The following is a 19,658-nucleotide window of genomic DNA, read 5'->3' on the forward strand; positions in this document are numbered from 1 at the left end:
TCTATACATCTCTCATCTCCATCAAAACAAACATCCCTAATATTTTGTTTTTTTGTTTTTTTTTTATAGAGTAGAACTAATGGATGAGGAAAGGTGTTTAATTAGGGTGCGTATCACAAGTTGTTTTTGCAAGTGATTTAAGCCTTTGAATTTTGATTGAAACATTCTTTGTGTTTGGATTCATTAATGAAAAATAGATGTCTACATAGTATATATTTATATTGTTGTATGCAAATATATAACACAGCAAGCTATATATATATATATATATATATGGTTTCCTTTTATTTTTAAATCCAAGAATAATGTTGTTGACACCACAATCATTTTTCTTACCGCATGAGGCTAAAATATATTTATACATTAAATTAGTAAATTATAATATAATAATGAAAATAATATTATTAATATCTATACATATATATTGACAAAGATTACTAGCACAATTAAAAGGACATGCATATACGAAAATGCACTGATTATGATGACTTAACAACCCTTACTTAAAGATTTATTATGTGGATTCGACTACCACATATGGTAATTAGGGTCTATTATGTGGATTCAATATAATATATAAAGGGTTAAAACTTCATAATGGTAAATCTCCAACAAATACAATTTTTGAGGGTTAAGAATATCACTCCTCTTAAAAAGACCCAGTCTTAAGACCTAATATATATTGAATAAACGGTATTACTCTATATACTAGACCTAATAAACAACGAGTGAACAGTATTCTGGGGTATTAATTTGAGAACACAGGTTTTAATTTTGCGTATGGTTGTTAAAGTGAAAATCTACTGGGCTACCAAGTGGTTCTCTATTATTGATAATTTTAATCGAGGTCATGCTCATGTTATTTTAGAAAGTCCAAAATATCAAAGGAAAAATAAAAAGGAAGCTTGCCTCGCAATGGAGGAACTTGAATTAGTCCAACTGGCCTAACTTTACAACTGTGCACAAAACAACTCGTTTTGTTTTTGTTGACTTTTTGACTGATTTTTAAGTCTGTCTTGGACTCATTCTTGGAACCAATTGCTTACCCAACTTGCATACTTATGTATTTAATTGATAATCATGCGTCATATCTATAAGAACAATAAATTAAACTGTAAATGCTTACAATGAGTACCAATTATACATATGCTCTAAGATATATCTCATATTTGCATATATATATATATATACCCCTACCGAGACATATGCTCATACTATGTATGTATATATGAACTTACGTACATATATATGTGCATGCATATGCATGCATGTATATATATATATATATATATCTTAATTTGTATGCATATATGTAGCTTAGTTTGAAAATAATTAAATTATAAATAATGAGGCAAGCTCTTGATTTACATATATATATATATCTATATATATATATGTTACATGTCTATGTGCATGGATGTGTACATTATCCATGCATGGTGCATGCACACATACATATGATATGTTTCTTATGCATATATATTGTGTTAAGGTTTGAACTTAATTTGAAGGGTAGTGATATATTTGTTATTGAAAACGATAGAAATATTATTATTAGAATTAATTAAACATGTCTATTTCCAATATTCTTGTAAGCTTGCATGCTTGGAATTTAATGACATTCAAAGCAGTGTTTTTCTCACTATCAAATGTCCAAATCTGGAAGTTAGTGGGAGTGATTCAATATTCTCAAACACTAAATGTTATTATTATTATTATTAGGTATCACAAGGAAATATATATCTATATAATTCAATATTTCTCCTTAATTTCCGTGAGAAAATATTGCATATCACTTTTATCAATATATATATATATATATATTGCATATATATAACATGCATGAACAATTTGGATCCAACCATGGATCTTGAATTTTGACTTTCTTTTATTGACATGAAAAAGAATGGCATGTGTGTTTGGTATTTCTCTGCTTTAGACTATTGGCTTGAACTAATACATACCACATTATTTATTTTTATATTTAATTTTTATCATGTGTTTTCCGACTCTATGAACAATTGCGATAATCACAATAAGAATAAAAATTTCTTAAAAATAAAACAAAATAAATTAAATTCAATGATGTATAATGTATTCAAACCAAAATTTAGATATATAACACTTAGATATTAAATCAGTGGATGTAATTTTATACATACACATAAAAAGTATCATTGTACCTCCAAAGATTTTATTTTGTTAAATAATTTTCACTTTTCATTTTTAAAATTTAAATCCAAAATTAAATAAAATAATAAATTCATGTCTTTTTCCGGCCATTCGATAAGTTCTCACCAACATATGCTTGAGATTACACCATCATTTTTAAGAGTGCAAGAAATTTTTTGTACTCTAAAATAATTCCAACTTCACAACGTTTAAACTTTAAACACGAAAAAATAAACTAATTAAAAAAATTAAAAAGTATAAAAAACTATAAGATAAATTTAATTTCTTATATATAACCTTAATTTCATTCATACAAATATCTCTTATGACATTCTAAGATAATTAATCATACTCAAATGAAACTAATAAATGTAACACAACATATAATTGATCATACCAACTATATAATAAATAAAAACAATAAAAAATAATTTATAAAATAATATATATAATACGTCATCTGCGGATGTTCTACGACAGACGTTCGTACAACGTTAGCAAAAACAAAAAAATAAGAGAAAAAACAGGTGAGATTAGAAAGGCCCGGAGGCAAGTCAGTGACGGCCGGGAGGATTAGGGCAAACAGCACCGGGCGGATGATTGTTAGGATCATTAGTGCATGGTGACTGTCCTGAAGGTGGGACAACTCCTTTCAATACTTCCAAAAGGGTTGTCATATTTTTGAGTTCCACTTCATGATTATATGAATATTGTGCTCCTCCAAACCCAAAGGGCCTAGCTCTTGAAAATGAATGAGTGGTGGAAAATACCAAGAAAAATATTAGAATTTGAGTTATGCTAACACTTGCCATTTTTCTTTTCTTTTCTTTTTTTGTGTGGAAATAAAAAATATATATAGAGAAGAGATGATGAAGAAGAAGCAAGGATGTTTGAGGTGTTTATATAGGAAAATTAATTACTAAAGACGTACGTTGTAACTTAGTAAAGTCTTAATCAAAGTCTATGTTTTTGAAATCAAAGTTTTAAAGTCTTTTAAAATGATGGTTCTTCTCGCCTTATGAAAATCAACGCATTCATTTTATTTTAATTTAATTACTATAAGGGTACTGTAAGATCATAATATATATATATATATTGGGGAATTAGCCAAGTCAAATATGTATATATATATATATTGAATCAAGGGTCACGCTCAGGTATATATATACTTTCAAATGTCAACTAGATACGGATAACTTTTAGTGAAGACCTTGAAATTTGAAAATCTGTTCATATTTATGTATATGCTATTAATTTATTTATTTGGGTGTTTGATATGTGCATTTTTAAGTTTACATGTTTTTTCTCTTTTTTTCTTTTTTTGAGTTTATATTGTAAATTATTTATTTGCGTACAAAAAAATGAAAACTTAAATGTATAAGTAAAAAAATAAAATTTTATATATATATGCAAGTTATATGTTAGGATTTGTATACTATTGAGAATTGATTGTATGACTCATGTACGTTCATCCAATAAAATTAGGTTATAAAATTACTTTCACAATTTAATTTAATCTTTTTAATACTATTAGGTCTGATATATTTTAAGCATTAAGTAATAAAAAAATTATAAAATACTTTTCAAATACCACTAGACCAAAGGAGTCACAGAGAAATTTTATGAGAATTTGATGACTTAAAACATGTAATTAAGAGCCTCCACCAACTTCATGTATTCAATTTTCAAAGCACATTTAGGTCAATATCATATCTTTATGTGCAATGCACATTGTGGTCAATAACTCTTTTTATTTTTTATTATTAATAGTTGTTTTTAAACAGTGTAGACGAATCACCTCGGCCATTGCGAAAGTGACTATTTAAGTCAATAGTTAATGAAAACTTGAGTTTTCATATTTTTTTAATATTTCATATTGTTAATTATTAGGCCGGAAAATAAAATTGTAATGAAAAAAAAAAACAACTATATCATCACCCAACAATAAGATAAAATTCATGGCATAGATTGTGCATTTTTTTTTTAAAAAAGTTTGCACAAGTGGGACAATACTTTGTTTATTCTAATTTTTTTTAACAAAAACACGACATATCACACTGTTAAAAGAAATAGAAATGTATCAATTACAATATTTAATGACCACTTAGAAATTTATCATATGAGATAAATTAACACGTGAAACAATAATGACCTGTTACATAGCACCAGTAATAATATATCAAAAACTATTACCACACAATAGTAAATCCTTTTATCAACGATTCATTAACAAGAGATTCACTGTAGAAGCCAATCCACGGTAAACAATATCTATAAATAGTATTGTCCAAACAAAGTTTTCAACAATCACCATCTTATTTGTTTTGTGTTGAATTACCATTGTATTACCAAAAGCTTCTCTTCAATTTTTTTTTTTTTTATCTTAACAATCATATTCATTAAAAAAAAAATTAATGAGAAAGATATGCAAACACACAAACAAAATTAAGCGAAAAAGAGAAGAATCATGAATCAATTATGCCATATATAGAGCTTCACATCATCAAGAATGCAAAAACAATATATATATATATATATCTTAAAAAGAATTGTATATTATAACAAAAGAAAAATCTCACAACAAATTGGAATCTCTTTATTCCAATGACACCATAACTTGAGGCAGAGATTATACAAATGAATCAATCAATCCAATAAACAAAGATAAAACCACTAATCAATAAATAAATAAACAAACACAATAATAACCTTTTTTTTTCCATAAAATAATGAGGAGTTGTGTGGCTACTAAAGAGCTCAAGGAACAGGACAATTAACACCAGAGGAGTGATTAGGATCTTGATCACATGATGATGGATCAGAAGGTGTAACTGGTCCTTTTAATACATGCAAAAGCTGAATGATTTTCTCTGGAACTGCTGGTGCTTCTTGTTGTTTTAGAGGTCTAGCTTCAGAAATAGAATGAGAAGTGAAAATCAAGAAAACAAAGAACATAAGATGGAAAGAAGCCATGTGTTTGATGTGTTTTTTTTTGAGTTAATTGGAAGAGATACAAAGAGATGCAAAAAGGACTTAGTGTTTATATAATGTTTGTTTTTGCATGGGAAATATTTGAATGGAATTTGGTAAGGTTTTAGTTTTAGTTTTTCTAAGTCATAATGGTTGAAGTCAAAGTAACTAAGTCTTAACGATGTGAGGAAAACAACTCATAAGCCTTCATTTTCATTGATCAGATCAACCTATGTCCATTTTTTTTTTTTAAATTTAATTTAATTTGTTTTTTGAAATGGATTTTTCCAATAAACAATGACATTTTGTATTTATATCCCTGCAAACTAGGATTTTTACAAATTTGTACTTGTACTAGACTGATAGTGATAGAATCTTGCTTTAAAAGAAGGTTGAAAGTTCTGTAATAAATTATGTGTTTTGTTAAGGATACATATGAAAAACCAGACACGGAATATATGTATATATATATATATATATATAAATAAATAATAAAAGAGAAAAAAAAGAAAAAGAAAAGTCTGATCAACACGGTTGTTTAGGTGAAAAGGATGAGTGCATAATAAGACCATTTCAGTCAAAACATGGAAGCAATAAGTATAAGTCAATGGAATGGGGATTTTTTTTGATCATATTTATCAATTGAAAATTCAAAAATAGCTCCGAGTAAAGACTTGTGTGTATTTTTCCTGGGAAAAAGAAACGGTATTGAGGTTTTAAAAGCAAATAATGAGATGATATATTGAATTAGATTTATAAACACATAAATAATCTAAGATTATGATTGTTTAGAGTAGTATTACACCGGGATGCACATGATACATGAATTGTTTGAATAATTTTCAATGAATTCATCTTTATAAAAAAAATAAAAAAAACTCTTTTGACAAATAATCAAATGAAAATTTGTATGAGTTTGAACTTATTCGAGCTTTTAAATAATAATCAAAAGGAAATCAAGTTTGGATTCCAAGCCCAAGCTCATTAAGTGAATGATTTGAGCCTCAAATAGATATTGTTTTAGATCAAACTTGATAATGTACGTTATTGTAAATAAAAATTTTATTTTTTTTTTAATTATATCATAGGCAGATAAATACAGCATACTTTGATCATAGTAAAATTTTGTTTGTATTTATATAGAACTATCAAATCATAATGATTTTCTTTTCTTAAAGAAAAATGCTTAATAAATCATTAATCAAGGTTTAATCATCATTTTTTTTTTAATACGAGGCTTAAAAAAGATATAATTGTGTTATCATGCATCTCAACCGATACTTGTTCACTAGGCTCAATCAAAGCAATCTGCAACAAGCACTATCACAAATCCCTGTAAAAACCCCTTTAAGTAGATCTGACCACAGTTCAAAACCGCCGGTTCCGGTTTTATAAATTTTAGAACCGAACTATAATCTTAAGGTTTCGGTTCCCATTCCGGCTCCAATACAGTTTAATTCCAGTTTGGTTCTAAATAATTTGACTCCGATTAATTAAAATATATCAAATAATTGTATTATATATATTATATTTAAAAAATAATAAAAATAGAACCAAAACCGGTGGTTCGGTTTTGGTTCAAAGTTTACAACTCATCAGAACCTTAACAGGAATCTAAAAATTCCGGTTCAAAGTTTTGGTTTGGAACCGAAACCATTTTTGCAGTTCGAACCGAGAACAGGGTCTACCTTAAAGTACATGAAATCGCTATTATCGAACAATTTAATCCTTCACATAGAGATGATAGCCAATAAATTTTCTCACCATGTAATTGTACAATCAAATTTGAATATTTTCAATTTCAACATCCATTTGGTTTCATGTATTAAAAAAAGTAGAGAAAGTTTCAATACAACTAATAACTTGGACATGGTTTCTCAAAACTGCTGCTAAGGTAGTTCATGTTGAAAACACACCGGCGATTGCTTATACATCCGTCTCTGTAAAATGGCTAAACACAGTCCTACATTTCGAAAAATAAAAGAACATGATGTGGAGATGAAAACCTTGCTTGAAAAACTTACCTCCAACAAGTAATATACTGGTACTGGAATTTGATTTTAGACACACAATCAAGATCAAACCTTTTGGCATGACTGAATCTAAGCTCCTGCCAAAAAACATATGACTAAGTGTTCTCCTTTTTGTCTGCAACAATCCTGAATGTACAAGGATTTAATTCAGTGTAACACAATTAATGCAAAAGGGAGAGACATGTAAAATTTATTTCCATATAATAAAGCAAAACAGCATGCAAACCATGTAACATGGACTGATTACATTTCATCTGAAGAAGCATTAACACTGCCATTTTAGAACAGATTGGATGGTCTATGCCAACATATTTACAGATCATTGGCTTCCTACCAGGGAAAAGGTTTCAATGCAGATATTTATTTAATTAATTATTTTTGACAAACCCAACACTGATGTTGGAAGTTACACATGAACAAATATTCCAGCATTGATGAGTTTGGAACTAACTTTTGGCACTAACATGCAAACCCAACAAAATGGAAGAAAAGATGTCAACAGACTTAACTTTATACCATTGAACTGTATTCACATCATCATCCTTAGACAAAAACAGGTTATATGTGTAAGAAGATGTACTCTATTGTAGTTGATAAGATAAAAGAGTTCAGAAGAAATAGGGCTGCATGTACAAGAGAGTGTATGATAGTAAGTATCAAAAGAAAAAAAGGGAAAATAAGGTATATAAAGACTTAGTACGGGCCAACATTATATAACAAAGTGAACAAATCTCTATGGAAAAAACTACACAAAATTATTTTGAGATTTTCCAAAATTGGATGCTCATTTTTATTTAGTACAAACTCTACACATGAAATTTCCTAAATGACATAACCAAGAGTAAATAACCAATCCTAGGATTTCTCACCCATTTAGAGAATTAATTGGAGTCGCAAAAACTTCCTAACCCCCTTTTATTTACTACAACTAAAGTTTCTTCGGAACGCTCATTCGAGGAGAGTCATCTTTGAGAAATTTCTAGAGTTATCACATAAGAAAGGTTCAAAACTCTTCAGAAGCTCTCAAGATGGCAAAGGGAGTAAAGGCAGGCTAGGCAGCACAACTTTCACACATTGAGTAGAGATCAAAATAAAACTTTGCCTTGTTTGACAAAAACAATCACCAACACCTACAGAAAACATCCAAGTATTGAGCACCCCATGAAGAAACACTTTGCGAGATGGAAGCCTCTTATACTAATTTGAAGAACCCAGCCCACTGATACATGTGCTCATCAAATGTGCATCTGAACAAAGAGGATAAACTAGCATAGGGAAATCCTTAAGTGATGCCATATTGGGTCACCATAGTCCTGGAAAGAAATAAATTCTAACCACTACAGCTGATACATGTGTGGTTTAAGTCAATATCAAATGTTTTCCAAGAGCACTTTTGCAAATTTGGAGTCACCAAAATGGTTGATATTAAACATCTAAGAATTCAAAAACCTCCAAATCAAGCATCAACTAAGATGACATCTCCAGGAAAAGAACAACCACAACTCCAACTGCATCCCACCCACCACCCTAAGAAAAGGTAGCCTTTCACTCTTACCATTTTTCTCTCAGTCAGCTTCCTTATTGTTTTCATCCACAGCCCTGGAAACCTACTGCTTCTGATCATGGCCATACCTTCACTCTCATCTCTTGAATCAGCATTGCAAGTGCTACCTAGGAAAGGGAATCTTACAGATTACCAACAGGTAGTTCATATACTCATTTGGCCTTCTCAAACTTTATAACAGACTGATCAAAGTGCAACCTCTTTATGCCCAGCAATATTCAACAATTGTTAAATTACTCAAAAGATTCAAATCATTCCGTTTCAAACATATTAGTCCCAAGACACCTCATTTCTTTCTAACAGTTATACGATCATCACTACAACACTGCAAGAGCCTTGAAGTTCCTTATGCAGTACGAATTAAAGACTTTGGTAAGACTTTAAGTTTAAACTTAGTCCTACACTCTAAACCTCTCCCACTTCAACACTATATCATGAGCAAAATCATAACTTGGCTAGAAATCGAATTCATAAGAATAGCTGAAAATGCATGACAAATAATTACAGTGCACATTGAGAGACCATGAATGAACTAATGACAATACCTTTCAAAACTTAGCCTTTTCAGTACATCCCGCGGCTGTTGTTCAGGATAGACCCCAGCGTCCCCAAGACGGCGAAAGCAAGAAGCGGGCTCACATCCAAAGTATCAAACACTGGCGGAATGATATTCCTGAAAAGATTAAGGTATGGATCACAGAGATCCCTAATGGCAGAGAGGGGCTGGCGATCCCAAGGTATGTTCGGGAACCAACTGAGAAGAACCCGGACCATCAGAACCCCACTATAGATATCAAGCCACTTGGACATCCCGGCGGCGACGACGGTGAGTGGGGTGTTGAGGTACCCGCTAGGCCGGTCGCGGAGGCGAGCGAAGAAGAGGGAGCCGGCAGTGGTGATAGTGCCTTGAATGGCGCGGGCGTCAAGGATTTGTTGGATGGCGGGGGAAGCGAGGGCGGAGGAGAGAAGCCGGTGGGCAAGGGAGCGGAGAGCGAAGGCGGCGGCCGTAGAGAGGGTGAGGAGCGAGCAAACGGTGCGGGTGGAGTCGGAGAAGAGGGTTGGGTTGGGAGAGGAGACGGAGGGGGCGGTGGAGGCCGAGACTGCGAATGGTTTGAGAGGAGGGCGTGAGGAGACGCGAACAAGGGCTGGGAGATGGAGGGGATGCATCTGGGGATTAGCAGTGAAGCGAGGGATGAAATTAGGTTTAGGGTTTGTGATGAAGAGGAGAGGAGAAGGGGAAGAGATTGAGGAGAAGGTGAGGATGGAGGCCATGGATGGAGATGGAGATGGAGCTGCAAGAAGAGGATTTGTTTGATTTGTTTCTTGTATTTCAATTTCTAGTTTTCTTTTTTGTATTTTTATTATCACAAGGGTGGGGCCTGTTCTTTTTTCCCCTTATTTATTTATTTATTTTTCTTTACAAAGTTCTCAAATTTATCTATATATTTTTTTAAAAAAAACTTAATTTTTTCTTATCTTCAGAAAATTAAAAATTTTATAAAAAATATCGCTCATCTTAGTCATCTAATTAAAATTTAGTGAAAAATATTAATTATTGTCAATTTTTTTAAAATAATTAAATTACTATTTATATTATTCATCATGTTTGATTAAAAAAAATTTAACTCTCCCTATAAAAATATCTAAAATTAAAAAATTCGACTTTCCACCATCATACATGAGAATATTAACTTTGGTTAGAATATTTAATTTTTAAAATTTTACGTTTTCAATTTTATTTTTTCATGTATATATAATTAAACTAGTTGAAAGGGAGAAAAATTATCAACAAATGAAAAAAACAATAATAAAACGGACTGTTTCTTAGTTGAGGCAACTGAGTTCATATTTTGATCAGAAATAAATTTATGGGAACAAGAACTTAATTACATCACTGAATTAAAAATTAGAAAAAGAAAAGACTATTTCTTCACTTGTAGATTTTGACGTACTGTGACACTATTTTCTGGTTTTTCTCTTTCGAACATTCTGGGTTGAAGTAGCAACATTTTTCTTGGAAATAATAAGAACATCATCATATGATTTTTCAGCAGGTTCCTCCTTGATTTGATCATCACTGCTTTCTTCATCAAAGCTCTCAGTTTTATCAGTAGACTCATTGTCTTCAGCTGGAGCTTTCATACTACCTTCCAATTTTGAAATCTTATCTCTAAGAGCTCTCAATTTGGCTTTCTTTGAGTTTAGGACTGCAACAAACTAGAAAACAAATAGCAATACATATATGAATGAAAACAGAGTAACAAAGTAGATTTTTTGATGCTGCAAGCATTGCACTAAGAGCAAGAATGGTGATGCCATAAATATGAAAGTGTATGATAGCATTCAAGCAAGTGTGATGATGATGAATCATTGCGCACCTTCCCATAGACAGCGGTTTCATATGCGTCTTTCTCCTTGTTATACTTCTCGCTAAGCGATAAACATCTCTCAGCTTCTGATTTTAACTTTGCAAAGGCCTGAGAATTTCTAACTACCTCATCCTACAAGATACAAAGCCAAAAGTCACACTTTTAATGTATATAACTGAGAACCAAACAGCACCCTTTTATGGACATTCAAGTGTAATCAGTGAAGCAATACATAGAAAGAATATCAAGAATAAGTGGACCATAACAACTAGTTTAGTTGCTAGTCATTGAACAGTTGATATTCATTTTTGAAAGCTAAAAGCATGCCGCATTATAAAAAGTCCATTTCTAACAACTGCGAACATAAATCAGAGTTGAACAACCTTAAAATGTTTGAGCACATGAATTTCATCCACAAGGTTCAGATGTAGGTAACAAAGATTATTTGTGCATAAAATTGTTCACATGAAAAGCAATTAGATTAATCAATTCACTTTCCACATTCATATATTAGGAAAATTCCATGCTGCCACATGAAACAGGTATGGACAATTGCAACAAGTTCCTTAAATTAAACTTTGTTTCACTCAGGTCATGCAATCAATAGAGCTCTCAATTACTAATTCAGAAATAAGAAGAGCAAATAAAGAACTATTACTTTACAATTTGTGACCAGTTTTGATACTGATCTCTGTTAATTAGGAAGTAAAGAAGTCATAAATGGCATGGTGTTTTCTTCTATTCAATTTAAAATACAAAACTCAAATGAGATGGGGCTAATCCGAATCCTGCAGATGTTATCTGAACAGTTCGTTTTAGGTCTCTTTTAAATGAAACAAGGGGTAGGGGTCTAACAATCAGCATTTTGGCAAAAAACTTGATGTAAAGCTCACATATATAACTTTCCATCTCAATTTCAGTCAGGCTATGGCATCATAAAAAAGGCATTGTAAAATGTAGATGCATGAATGAGCCTTTGGCACTTATTCCTGGTTGGACCTCTTATAACTATAATGCCTTCTGGGTCAGTTTAAGTGAACTGGATAAATCAAAGACACAATTAATGAAAATCTAACCTAGAAAGGTCAAATTTTTCATGAAAAAGGTATGCCATGTTTCATGTGAAAACTTATTTATGAGCTGAAATAGGACCAAGTTTATGATTTTAACAAGCTCTATAATCGAAAACCTAAACCAACCTCTCTTTCATGCCATGCTTTATAGATCAAGAAAGACCATCTGCTACTCAGCATGGTAGCAATCAAAATGAAAATAATACCAGAATAAACAGATTACATGATTAATTACACGCACATCATATGATTAACTGACTATATACATTTAACAAGCTCATGAACACAACAAGCAAACAGATTCAACTATGAAAACCAGAATTTACTAAGGAGAAGTGGTCATACACTCAAGTGTATATTCGCATCCATAAGAAAATCCAATATTTGAGCTGTTGTTTGCTTATCATCAGATGATGGTTGGCACTTCCATCGCCACTCCAACTTAGTACCTTGTTTTTCAAATGTCCATGACAACTACAAAGAAGATTAGGCATAGTCCATAAGTTGAAGCTAAAGGAGCCATGAGAGTTCAAAATCATGAAAATTGATTGAAACAAGCAATCCACAAAGACAAACATAAGCATGCCAACACCAAGACATAGATTGCTAATAAACCAATGCACTTTATCTACAAAATTCATGGCATAACTAATCTCGGGAATGACTCAAAATAGTCCAAACAATGCAATTTATCTCCAAAGATCATAGCTTTATATACCAATTAAAAGGAAAAGAAGAATGAATAGATAAAAGAAAGAGAAATCACTGACTCTTCGGCTGCCATTGCCGGCATCCTCAAAAGCATAGCAAGAGCCGGGCTGCTGAAGCCCTAGGTAGCGCTCGACGAGGGCGAGGTAGTCCGACACGGGTTGATCCCACTGCTCCGCCCGAAGCCTCACCTCCGCCTCCGTCGCTGCAAGAGAGAAAGCAACACAGAGATTAGATAGACCCTCACGATAAGATCAAGAACTAAAAAAGAGAGAGCGAGAGGGGGAGCGGAAGGGGGGAGAGACCGTGGCAGGTCCAAGCGTGGAGGCCATCGGTGATGAAGAGGTGGAAGTGGGAGTTGAACCAGGTGCCCTTGACGAAGATGGGGCCATGGCCGGACGGGAGCTCAAGCTTGAGGCAAGTATGGCGGTCGGATTCCATCGTAGCAGGAGGACGAAGAAGAGCGAAAGCGCTGAAAGAAATACACAGTGAGAGTGCTTGATTTGAAAGCAGCGACCATCGATTCCATTTGGGGGGGTATCGTTCCAAGCAAGACACTCTCAAATAAATAAATCTCAATAAAATGTAAAATTTATTTCATAATTATACTAATTTATTATTTTTTTTATATTTATTTATTAACAATATTATTTATATATATATATAGTTACGAAGTAGTTAAATTGCTTGAGCATTCCCACAAATCATCAATAAATTATGTGGTATATATTAAATATTTTATAATAAAGTAGATATGCATTAAAACTGAAAATACTAAAACAGAATACAACCATCAAGTACGGTAACAAAATACAAAATAAAGCATTACAAATATAATTTTGTCTTTCTAAAAGAGAAAAAAAAAAACAGTGGGAGAGAGGAGAGTAATAACTAATAAGAGCAATTTCAACTCGAATATAAACAAATTACCCTGCATATCAATGTAACAGTAAAACACAGTTTCAACAACTAATGTTAAACTGATAGGCAAACAAAAGATGAAAATTTGCAGCAGAAATAAGAACATCTGTAGCAACTACTGCTCTGTAAAGGAACAATGATTCAGATAACAGTTCAAACCAATTGAATTATAAAGAAATGAAAATGTAAGTTTTGAAACAACCTGTAAGGAAGGTTTGCAGATCTCTCATCAACAAAGGAAAACACCAAAAAGAAACAAAGAATCAAGGCAGTCATTCTACAACATATATGGTTTGCTATCAGTTGCCATGTCAGATGCACTGACTACAATGGCATTCTTCACTACAATGGCTTTACAAACAACAACAGAAACCTGGAAAAATTCAGGCAGAACACTTGAGGAATACACAATTCCTCAATCAGCACTTTCAGCACTTTCCGCACTTTCAGCACTTTCATCTTCCTTGTTAGAGTCGGTACTGTCAGCAGGCTTGCGCTCCTTCAGGTTCTCTGTCTTCCCCAGCAGTATCTCAATCTTGCATTAGAAAAACAAACACAATTGGTAAGACTGAATGAAACAGAAGCAAAGTGTCAAATGCTCTAGAGGAATTTAGGGAAGTGAACCTTGGCTTTTCGGACAGTGCGGCCTTTATTGCCATCTGTTGTGCCAACAGTTGATGTCAGGATCTCTGTTCATGAGAAAAGGAATAAAATTGAACAAATATCAGCACAGTCCAGTCCTTGTTGAGGTTCTCAGTACCTTCCAAATGAAATTAAAGAATTGAAATGGTTTGAGATATATACTCTTCTCAGTAGCCAGGCCATTGTTTTTCAGAATCTCAGCAACAGTAACAACTGTACCAATAGCTGAAATGTGATAACAAGAAAAATTAAGCAGAAGCATATGACCAAAAAAAAAAGCCTGCGCACATTTCTCAAATATAGATATATATTACCAAACAAGATATTAGGACTTACATTATATATATATATATATATATAAAGAAGTAGCACATCAAGGTTAATGAAAGGAATTATTAAATTCTAAAAGTATATAAATCTGATTGTCCAGGTAGCATTAATGCAGATACGCATTGTTAAAGCAAAAACTGGTGTTTTATGCACCCATACTTAGATTCGAAGGCTCGAAGCACATAAAAAGCAAACAGTTAATGAAATGGAATTAAATAAATAATAATAATAAATTGTTACTAGCTAGGAATGGACTCCTGAGTTTCAAGGCACGAATTTTGTTCATTGATATAATCATCAAAACATGCAATTTTATTCAAGATTTCTGCGTACAAATAGTTCCTAAAATGCAACAAGAAAGATTCAAAGATAAGAGATTAATATAGAAATCTATCAAATAACAAATCAGTCCAATTCTAAATTTATATTTCTACAGAATCACACTTCGAAAATCATCCCTACTTGCCAAAAAAAAAAAAGTAAATAAAGTTTATATGATAAACAAGTTCTCACTTCTCATTATCCAAGAACGATTTAAATCATGAATTAAGAGTCTTCAGCATTGAAAAAGAGGGGAAATTGATATCAAATCAAAGATCAAGAACCATTACCCATGCCAAGCGCAGAGAGCTCGACCTCATTGTAGTTCTGCATGTACCTCTGCAAATCAATACAAGAAAAGAAGTAAGAATCACATTGACAATTCAACAAAGAACCATCCAATTATCCTTAAAAACTAAATAAAAAAGGGGGAAATCTAATCCTCTGCCATCAATCCTGAGAATATAAGATCCCTTTTTTTTGAAGAAAAAGAAAAAGAAAGAGATCCATGCTTGATCCTTCCATAATTATAGAAACAAATCTTTAGAACACCCCAAAGAAATCAAAATCGAGATCATACAACAAGAAAAAACCAAAAGAAATCGAGATCATACACACCGCCATTTCCAACAAGCACAAACGCAAAAATAAACAGAAAGAACTCAAGATCGCAAACCAAAAAAGCACGAGATCCAAAAGCCGAATCCATCAAGAACAACATAAACCAAAGAAAAAAAGAGAAGTTGAGAAGGATTTCAGATGGAAAACCTTAGCGAGATTGACGTAGAAGTACAGAGGCTTCTTGTTGGTGGAGACTTGGATCCTGTTCTTCTTCTGGGCCACTCTGATGGTCCCAGGATCCTTCACCGCCGGCTCAGCCACGATCATCGTCTCCATTCTCTCTCTTTCTTTCGTTCTCGATCTCCCTCTCTCTCTCTCTCTCTTTCTCTTTCTCTTTCTCTTTCTCTATGGGGGATTGCTGGTTTCGAGGGAACGACGGTGATGAGCTTCTTAAATGGACGAGGGAAATGCGGATGCCACGTGTCCTAATACCGTTGAGCAGTTATAGTTACCGTACGTCACGTGTCGCATTTTATAAACGAACATCATTTTGACGAATTTGCCCCTGATTACGGGTCTTATTTCCCTACCCGCCCACGCGAGCGCGGGATTTGCGAAGAAGTCTTGGGTTTGGAATTATTGTCTTTTCTATTGATCCCGGAATTGGGGAAGAACAAGTGCCCATTGATCCCGGAACAACTTTCCTTCCTCTACTATCTATTATATATATATATATATATATATACTCCTCCAATGATCTCTCACCATTCTTCTTTCCTAAGGATTCCCAATACCTTCAGGAATGTAAGCATTAATCTCCTCATGTTTTAGTGGAATTTTCCATCTTAAAGTTTGTATCTTTTGTTTGTTTTCATGGATTATGGTTATATTAATTGTTTTGAATTTTTTTTTTGGTGTTTCAGTGGTTTTTTGATTCAATAGAAATTTTGCTTAATTTATTCAGGCAATGTAGTTGTTCAAGTGTTTTATGTCCTAAAAAAAAGTTTGAATTTTTTTCATAGTTTTCATGGATTATATGATCAATTTAATTGGTTATGCTTTGCATTATATGAGTGTTTACCCATTTGAGTCATGTTTGTGCTTTTTTTTTTCATTGTTTTCAGCATCATATTTGGTCCATGTTTGAAAGCTTGAATATTTTAATTTGTTGGTTTTGTGGATTATAACTATAATTGATTTAATTCATTCTGTGTTGTGAATTTGTCTGTTTCTGTGCCTTATTTCATCTTCTTATTTAGACATGTATATATGTTTGAATGATATTGCTCCAACAAAGTCTTTGACTCATTTTGTGATTCAATTATTTTTGTTTATCAGTGAAAGTTTCATGCTCTGATATAAAGATGTTGTTCTCACTACAAGTTTAATCTTTTTATTGATCATGATTGATTTTGTTGGCTTTTGTACATTTTTTGTACAAAAGCCAACAGAAATGTACAATTTTTGATCAATTGGTTGATGATTTATATGAACTCGAAGCAGTAATAATGTCATTTTCATTAGAAATATTACAGAAAAAAATCTACTCGTGTTTCATTTGATTGTTTCTTATGTGAAATATATATACACAATATATGTTTCATTTCCATCTATTGCAAGTGCTATCATGTGATATTAGTTGTGTATCTCTTGTAGTTGAACAGGAACCAAACTTGCGGAAATGAGCAAGAACAAAGATGTAGTTGAGTGCCTTTCCGCGAAAACTTCTGGTAGCCCTCAGTTTGCCGAATCCCCGGTTGAGGTACTCTTTGTTCAATCGATAATTAATTATTCAATCATGTTTATACTTTGAATAATAGACGACAAGCGCCGTTTTTATGAATATAAACAATACTAAACAAGATCTTGAAACCCGGGATGTACGATATGTATGCAGATATGAGAATAATATAGAAATCCCAGGGTGAGCGATGTATGAGCGATCGGGAAAGCAGATCTGTTGGGGAGAGATTTGAGCCACGACCTCACTTCACACTTTGATGTCATACCATTGGGTTATCCAATGGTTTTTTTACCTTTTTAAGTATAAATTTAAACACTTTTTCTTATTCTGAATCAATGCAGAAGAAAAAGGTTGAATTTAAAGAACCTAATAATGATCAGGAGAACCCAGACTCTCCGACGAAATCATCATCAAGACCAGTTAATGGTATAACTGTACGGTTAAATTACACAATTCCTCAACCTTTTGATTTAGCAACTGAAAGACGCGCGGTTGGCGCTTGCAATGGACACAAAGCTCCAAATGTTAATAATTTGGAATCATCAAACTCTCCGAAGAAGTCTCAAGTAATTCTCATCTTGATTTTCTTTGTTTCTCTTTTATTTTGATTACGTCACCGCATCAATTCTGTTCTGAGTTCTAGTTTCTTGATTGTTTGGATTTTGAAGGAACATAGAATAAAATCACAAGGAGATATGTGAATGAATGAAAACATATTGATAATTATTCAATTACCGACGCAACTTTTCCATAGCAAAAATTGTTCTGCATGCATATAATGCTTTTCGTCTATTTGTAATGCGCCAGCCAAACTCACCCGACAAATCGAGGAAGTCATTACAACCTGATCACGCAAAGCACTCGGAAGATGATACTTGTTCGATAGGTTCCCATATTTTTTCGGCATTGAAAATAATTTCATTTCAAAATATAGTATTACTATAATCTCCTGAGAATGACTCTGAAAACTGCAGCTTCTGAAAGAATCACTAAACCCAGGACAACAGTACCAACAGCCCCTGTATTTAGATCCAGTGAACGCGCCGAGAAAAGGAAAGAGGTAGTTTAACTTATAAATTCGAGCTCTCGATAGATTAAAGATCTCATTCCAATTTTATTTTTCTTTTCATAGTTTAACTCCTGGTTAGAAGAGAAACAACAAGCTTTAGAATTGGAAAGATTGGAATCTGAACAAAAGCTAAAGGTACATGTGCATTTATACTGTCAATATATCGAAAGAACTCGGTACTCAATGTTAGCTTATATTTATTAGGAGGAGCAAGATGCAGCCATTAAAGAACTTCGGAAAACTCTTGTTTTCAGAGCTAATCCAATGCCGAATTTCTACCATGAGGCACCTCCATCAAAGGTTGAACTTAAAAAGGTAAGTATAATGCTTAAGTTTGTCTCAAAATTCAAACCGATGAAAATTGAAAGATAACAAGAATATACATTTTTAATTACTGTCAGCCACCTCCAACACGCGCGAAATCACCAAAGCTCGGACGAAGATCGAGCTGTGGTGATGCTGTCAATGTATCTCCGGCAGATAACAATGCCGGACTTTGCAGTCGATCTAATCGTCACAGTTTGGATGCTCACAAAGAATGTGTCAAAAAATCTTCACATCATGTTAAGAAAGAAGATGCAGAAATAAAAGAAACAGAAAACTCTGAAGATGTTGAGCAAAACAATGATGCAGTTGATTGTTGATATTACTGTGAATTCTTTATAAGTTTTCCTGCTTGTATGAAGTTTGATCAAATTTTTAAATCTGAATGAATTGGTCTTTTGTTTATATTCATTATATTTTGTGATATATATATATATATATATTTGTGGTTGGCTTGAACAACCTACTTTGGTTGCTACCTAAAAGCACCAAACTTGCTTTCATGAAAGACAATAATTCACATGCATGTGGATTTGGCCACCCACTCTGCCAAATGATCTGCTTAAAAGTTTCTTATCAGAGCCTTAATCATAACCAAATGCTAATTTCACTATTATGAATTAAGGACTACATTTACTTTTCCCTTTTTCTTTTTTAAAATTAAAGCACCTAACTTGATAAACTATATTTTTAAAACAAAAAAGTAAACAGTACAAACTTTTTTCCCCTGTAGTTTGCTTTAAAAACACAGATAAAAAAATGAAAAAAAATTGTGTATTTAGAATTGTATATTATTTGTGCATGAGATGGATTTGAACCCTTAATCTCTAAACCTCTAAATACGAACTATTTTTGTT

At 32.6% G+C, this 19,658-nt stretch overlaps 4 protein-coding genes across 9 annotated transcripts; 1 reads left to right on the forward strand and 3 right to left on the reverse strand.

Annotated features, from left to right (window-relative positions):
- Positions 1 to 6,871: 6,871 nt before the first annotated feature.
- On the reverse strand, positions 6,872 to 10,054 carry LOC120250081 (ylmG homolog protein 1-2, chloroplastic-like). Of its 6 annotated transcripts, none has more exons than XR_005532936.1 (3): positions 9,285 to 10,054; positions 7,167 to 7,252; positions 6,884 to 7,082 (listed from the first exon to the last, which is right to left on the reverse strand). XR_005532936.1 is itself a non-coding variant. In XM_039258844.1 (3 exons), the coding sequence occupies exon 1, from the start codon at positions 10,009 to 10,011 to the stop codon at positions 9,304 to 9,306; it is 708 nt and encodes a 235-aa protein (XP_039114778.1). In that variant the 5' UTR covers positions 10,012 to 10,054; the 3' UTR covers positions 6,884 to 7,105; positions 7,227 to 7,252; positions 9,285 to 9,303. The 6 variants fall into 6 exon arrangements, 2 of the variants coding, with proteins under 2 accessions (XP_039114777.1, XP_039114778.1); XR_005532935.1 differs by having other exon boundaries at positions 6,884 to 7,105; positions 7,227 to 7,290; XR_005532934.1 differs by having other exon boundaries at positions 6,884 to 7,105; positions 7,227 to 7,301; positions 9,285 to 10,053.
- A 488-nt stretch (positions 10,055 to 10,542) lies between these two features.
- LOC120283700 (DNA repair protein XRCC4-like) lies at positions 10,543 to 13,433 on the reverse strand. The gene is made up of 5 exons (XM_039290417.1): positions 13,195 to 13,433; positions 12,952 to 13,094; positions 12,527 to 12,655; positions 11,118 to 11,240; positions 10,543 to 10,956 (listed from the first exon to the last, which is right to left on the reverse strand). Exons 1-5 carry the CDS (start codon positions 13,328 to 13,330, stop codon positions 10,699 to 10,701), a joined length of 789 nt encoding a protein of 262 aa, XP_039146351.1. The 5' UTR covers positions 13,331 to 13,433; the 3' UTR covers positions 10,543 to 10,698.
- A 503-nt stretch (positions 13,434 to 13,936) lies between these two features.
- Positions 13,937 to 16,065, reverse strand: LOC120250248 (uncharacterized protein At2g34160-like). Its single transcript, XM_039259039.1, has 5 exons — positions 15,872 to 16,065; positions 15,394 to 15,442; positions 14,615 to 14,677; positions 14,435 to 14,499; positions 13,937 to 14,345 (listed from the first exon to the last, which is right to left on the reverse strand). Exons 1-5 carry the CDS (start codon positions 15,998 to 16,000, stop codon positions 14,226 to 14,228), a joined length of 426 nt encoding a protein of 141 aa, XP_039114973.1. The 5' UTR covers positions 16,001 to 16,065; the 3' UTR covers positions 13,937 to 14,225.
- A 273-nt stretch (positions 16,066 to 16,338) lies between these two features.
- LOC120250330 (protein WAVE-DAMPENED 2-like) lies at positions 16,339 to 19,189 on the forward strand. The gene is made up of 8 exons (XM_039259136.1): positions 16,339 to 16,468; positions 17,321 to 17,426; positions 17,750 to 17,974; positions 18,216 to 18,294; positions 18,383 to 18,468; positions 18,541 to 18,612; positions 18,682 to 18,792; positions 18,879 to 19,189. The coding sequence occupies exons 2-8, from the start codon at positions 17,346 to 17,348 to the stop codon at positions 19,119 to 19,121; spliced, it is 897 nt and encodes a 298-aa protein (XP_039115070.1). The 5' UTR covers positions 16,339 to 16,468; positions 17,321 to 17,345; the 3' UTR covers positions 19,122 to 19,189.
- The last annotated feature ends 469 nt before the right edge of the window (positions 19,190 to 19,658 follow it).

Source organism: Dioscorea cayenensis, chromosome 19, assembly GCF_009730915.1.
Source record: "Dioscorea cayenensis subsp. rotundata cultivar TDr96_F1 chromosome 19, TDr96_F1_v2_PseudoChromosome.rev07_lg8_w22 25.fasta, whole genome shotgun sequence".
Classification (NCBI taxonomy): Eukaryota; Viridiplantae; Streptophyta; class Magnoliopsida; order Dioscoreales; family Dioscoreaceae; genus Dioscorea; species Dioscorea cayenensis.

Bases quoted from the DNA above. Each gene is read 5' to 3' on its own strand.
- LOC120250330 (XM_039259136.1), top strand. From the start codon at position 17,346: ATGAGCAAGAACAAAGATGTAGTTGAGTGCCTTTCCGCGAAAACTTCT. The intron at 18,295-18,382 runs GTTCCCATATTT...TGAAAACTGCAG, and splicing joins AGATGATACTTGTTCGATAG to CTTCTGAAAGAATCACTAAA. The intron at 18,613-18,681 runs GTACATGTGCAT...TATATTTATTAG, and splicing joins AATCTGAACAAAAGCTAAAG to GAGGAGCAAGATGCAGCCAT.
- LOC120250081 (XM_039258843.1), bottom strand. From the start codon at position 10,011: ATGGCCTCCATCCTCACCTTCTCCTCAATCTCTTCCCCTTCTCCTCTC.
- LOC120250248 (XM_039259039.1), bottom strand. From the start codon at position 16,000: ATGGAGACGATGATCGTGGCTGAGCCGGCGGTGAAGGATCCTGGGACC. The intron at 14,678-15,393 runs GTAATGGTTCTT...ATCACATTTCAG, and splicing joins GCTCTCTGCGCTTGGCATGG to CTATTGGTACAGTTGTTACT. The intron at 14,500-14,614 runs GTATATATCTCA...TCTCATGAACAG, and splicing joins TGGCCTGGCTACTGAGAAGA to AGATCCTGACATCAACTGTT.
- LOC120283700 (XM_039290417.1), bottom strand. From the start codon at position 13,330: ATGGAATCCGACCGCCATACTTGCCTCAAGCTTGAGCTCCCGTCCGGC. The intron at 13,095-13,194 runs GTCTCTCCCCCC...TCTCTCTTGCAG, and splicing joins CCACGCTTGGACCTGCCACG to CGACGGAGGCGGAGGTGAGG. The intron at 10,957-11,117 runs GTGCGCAATGAT...TTTGTTTTCTAG, and splicing joins AAACCGCTGTCTATGGGAAG to TTTGTTGCAGTCCTAAACTC.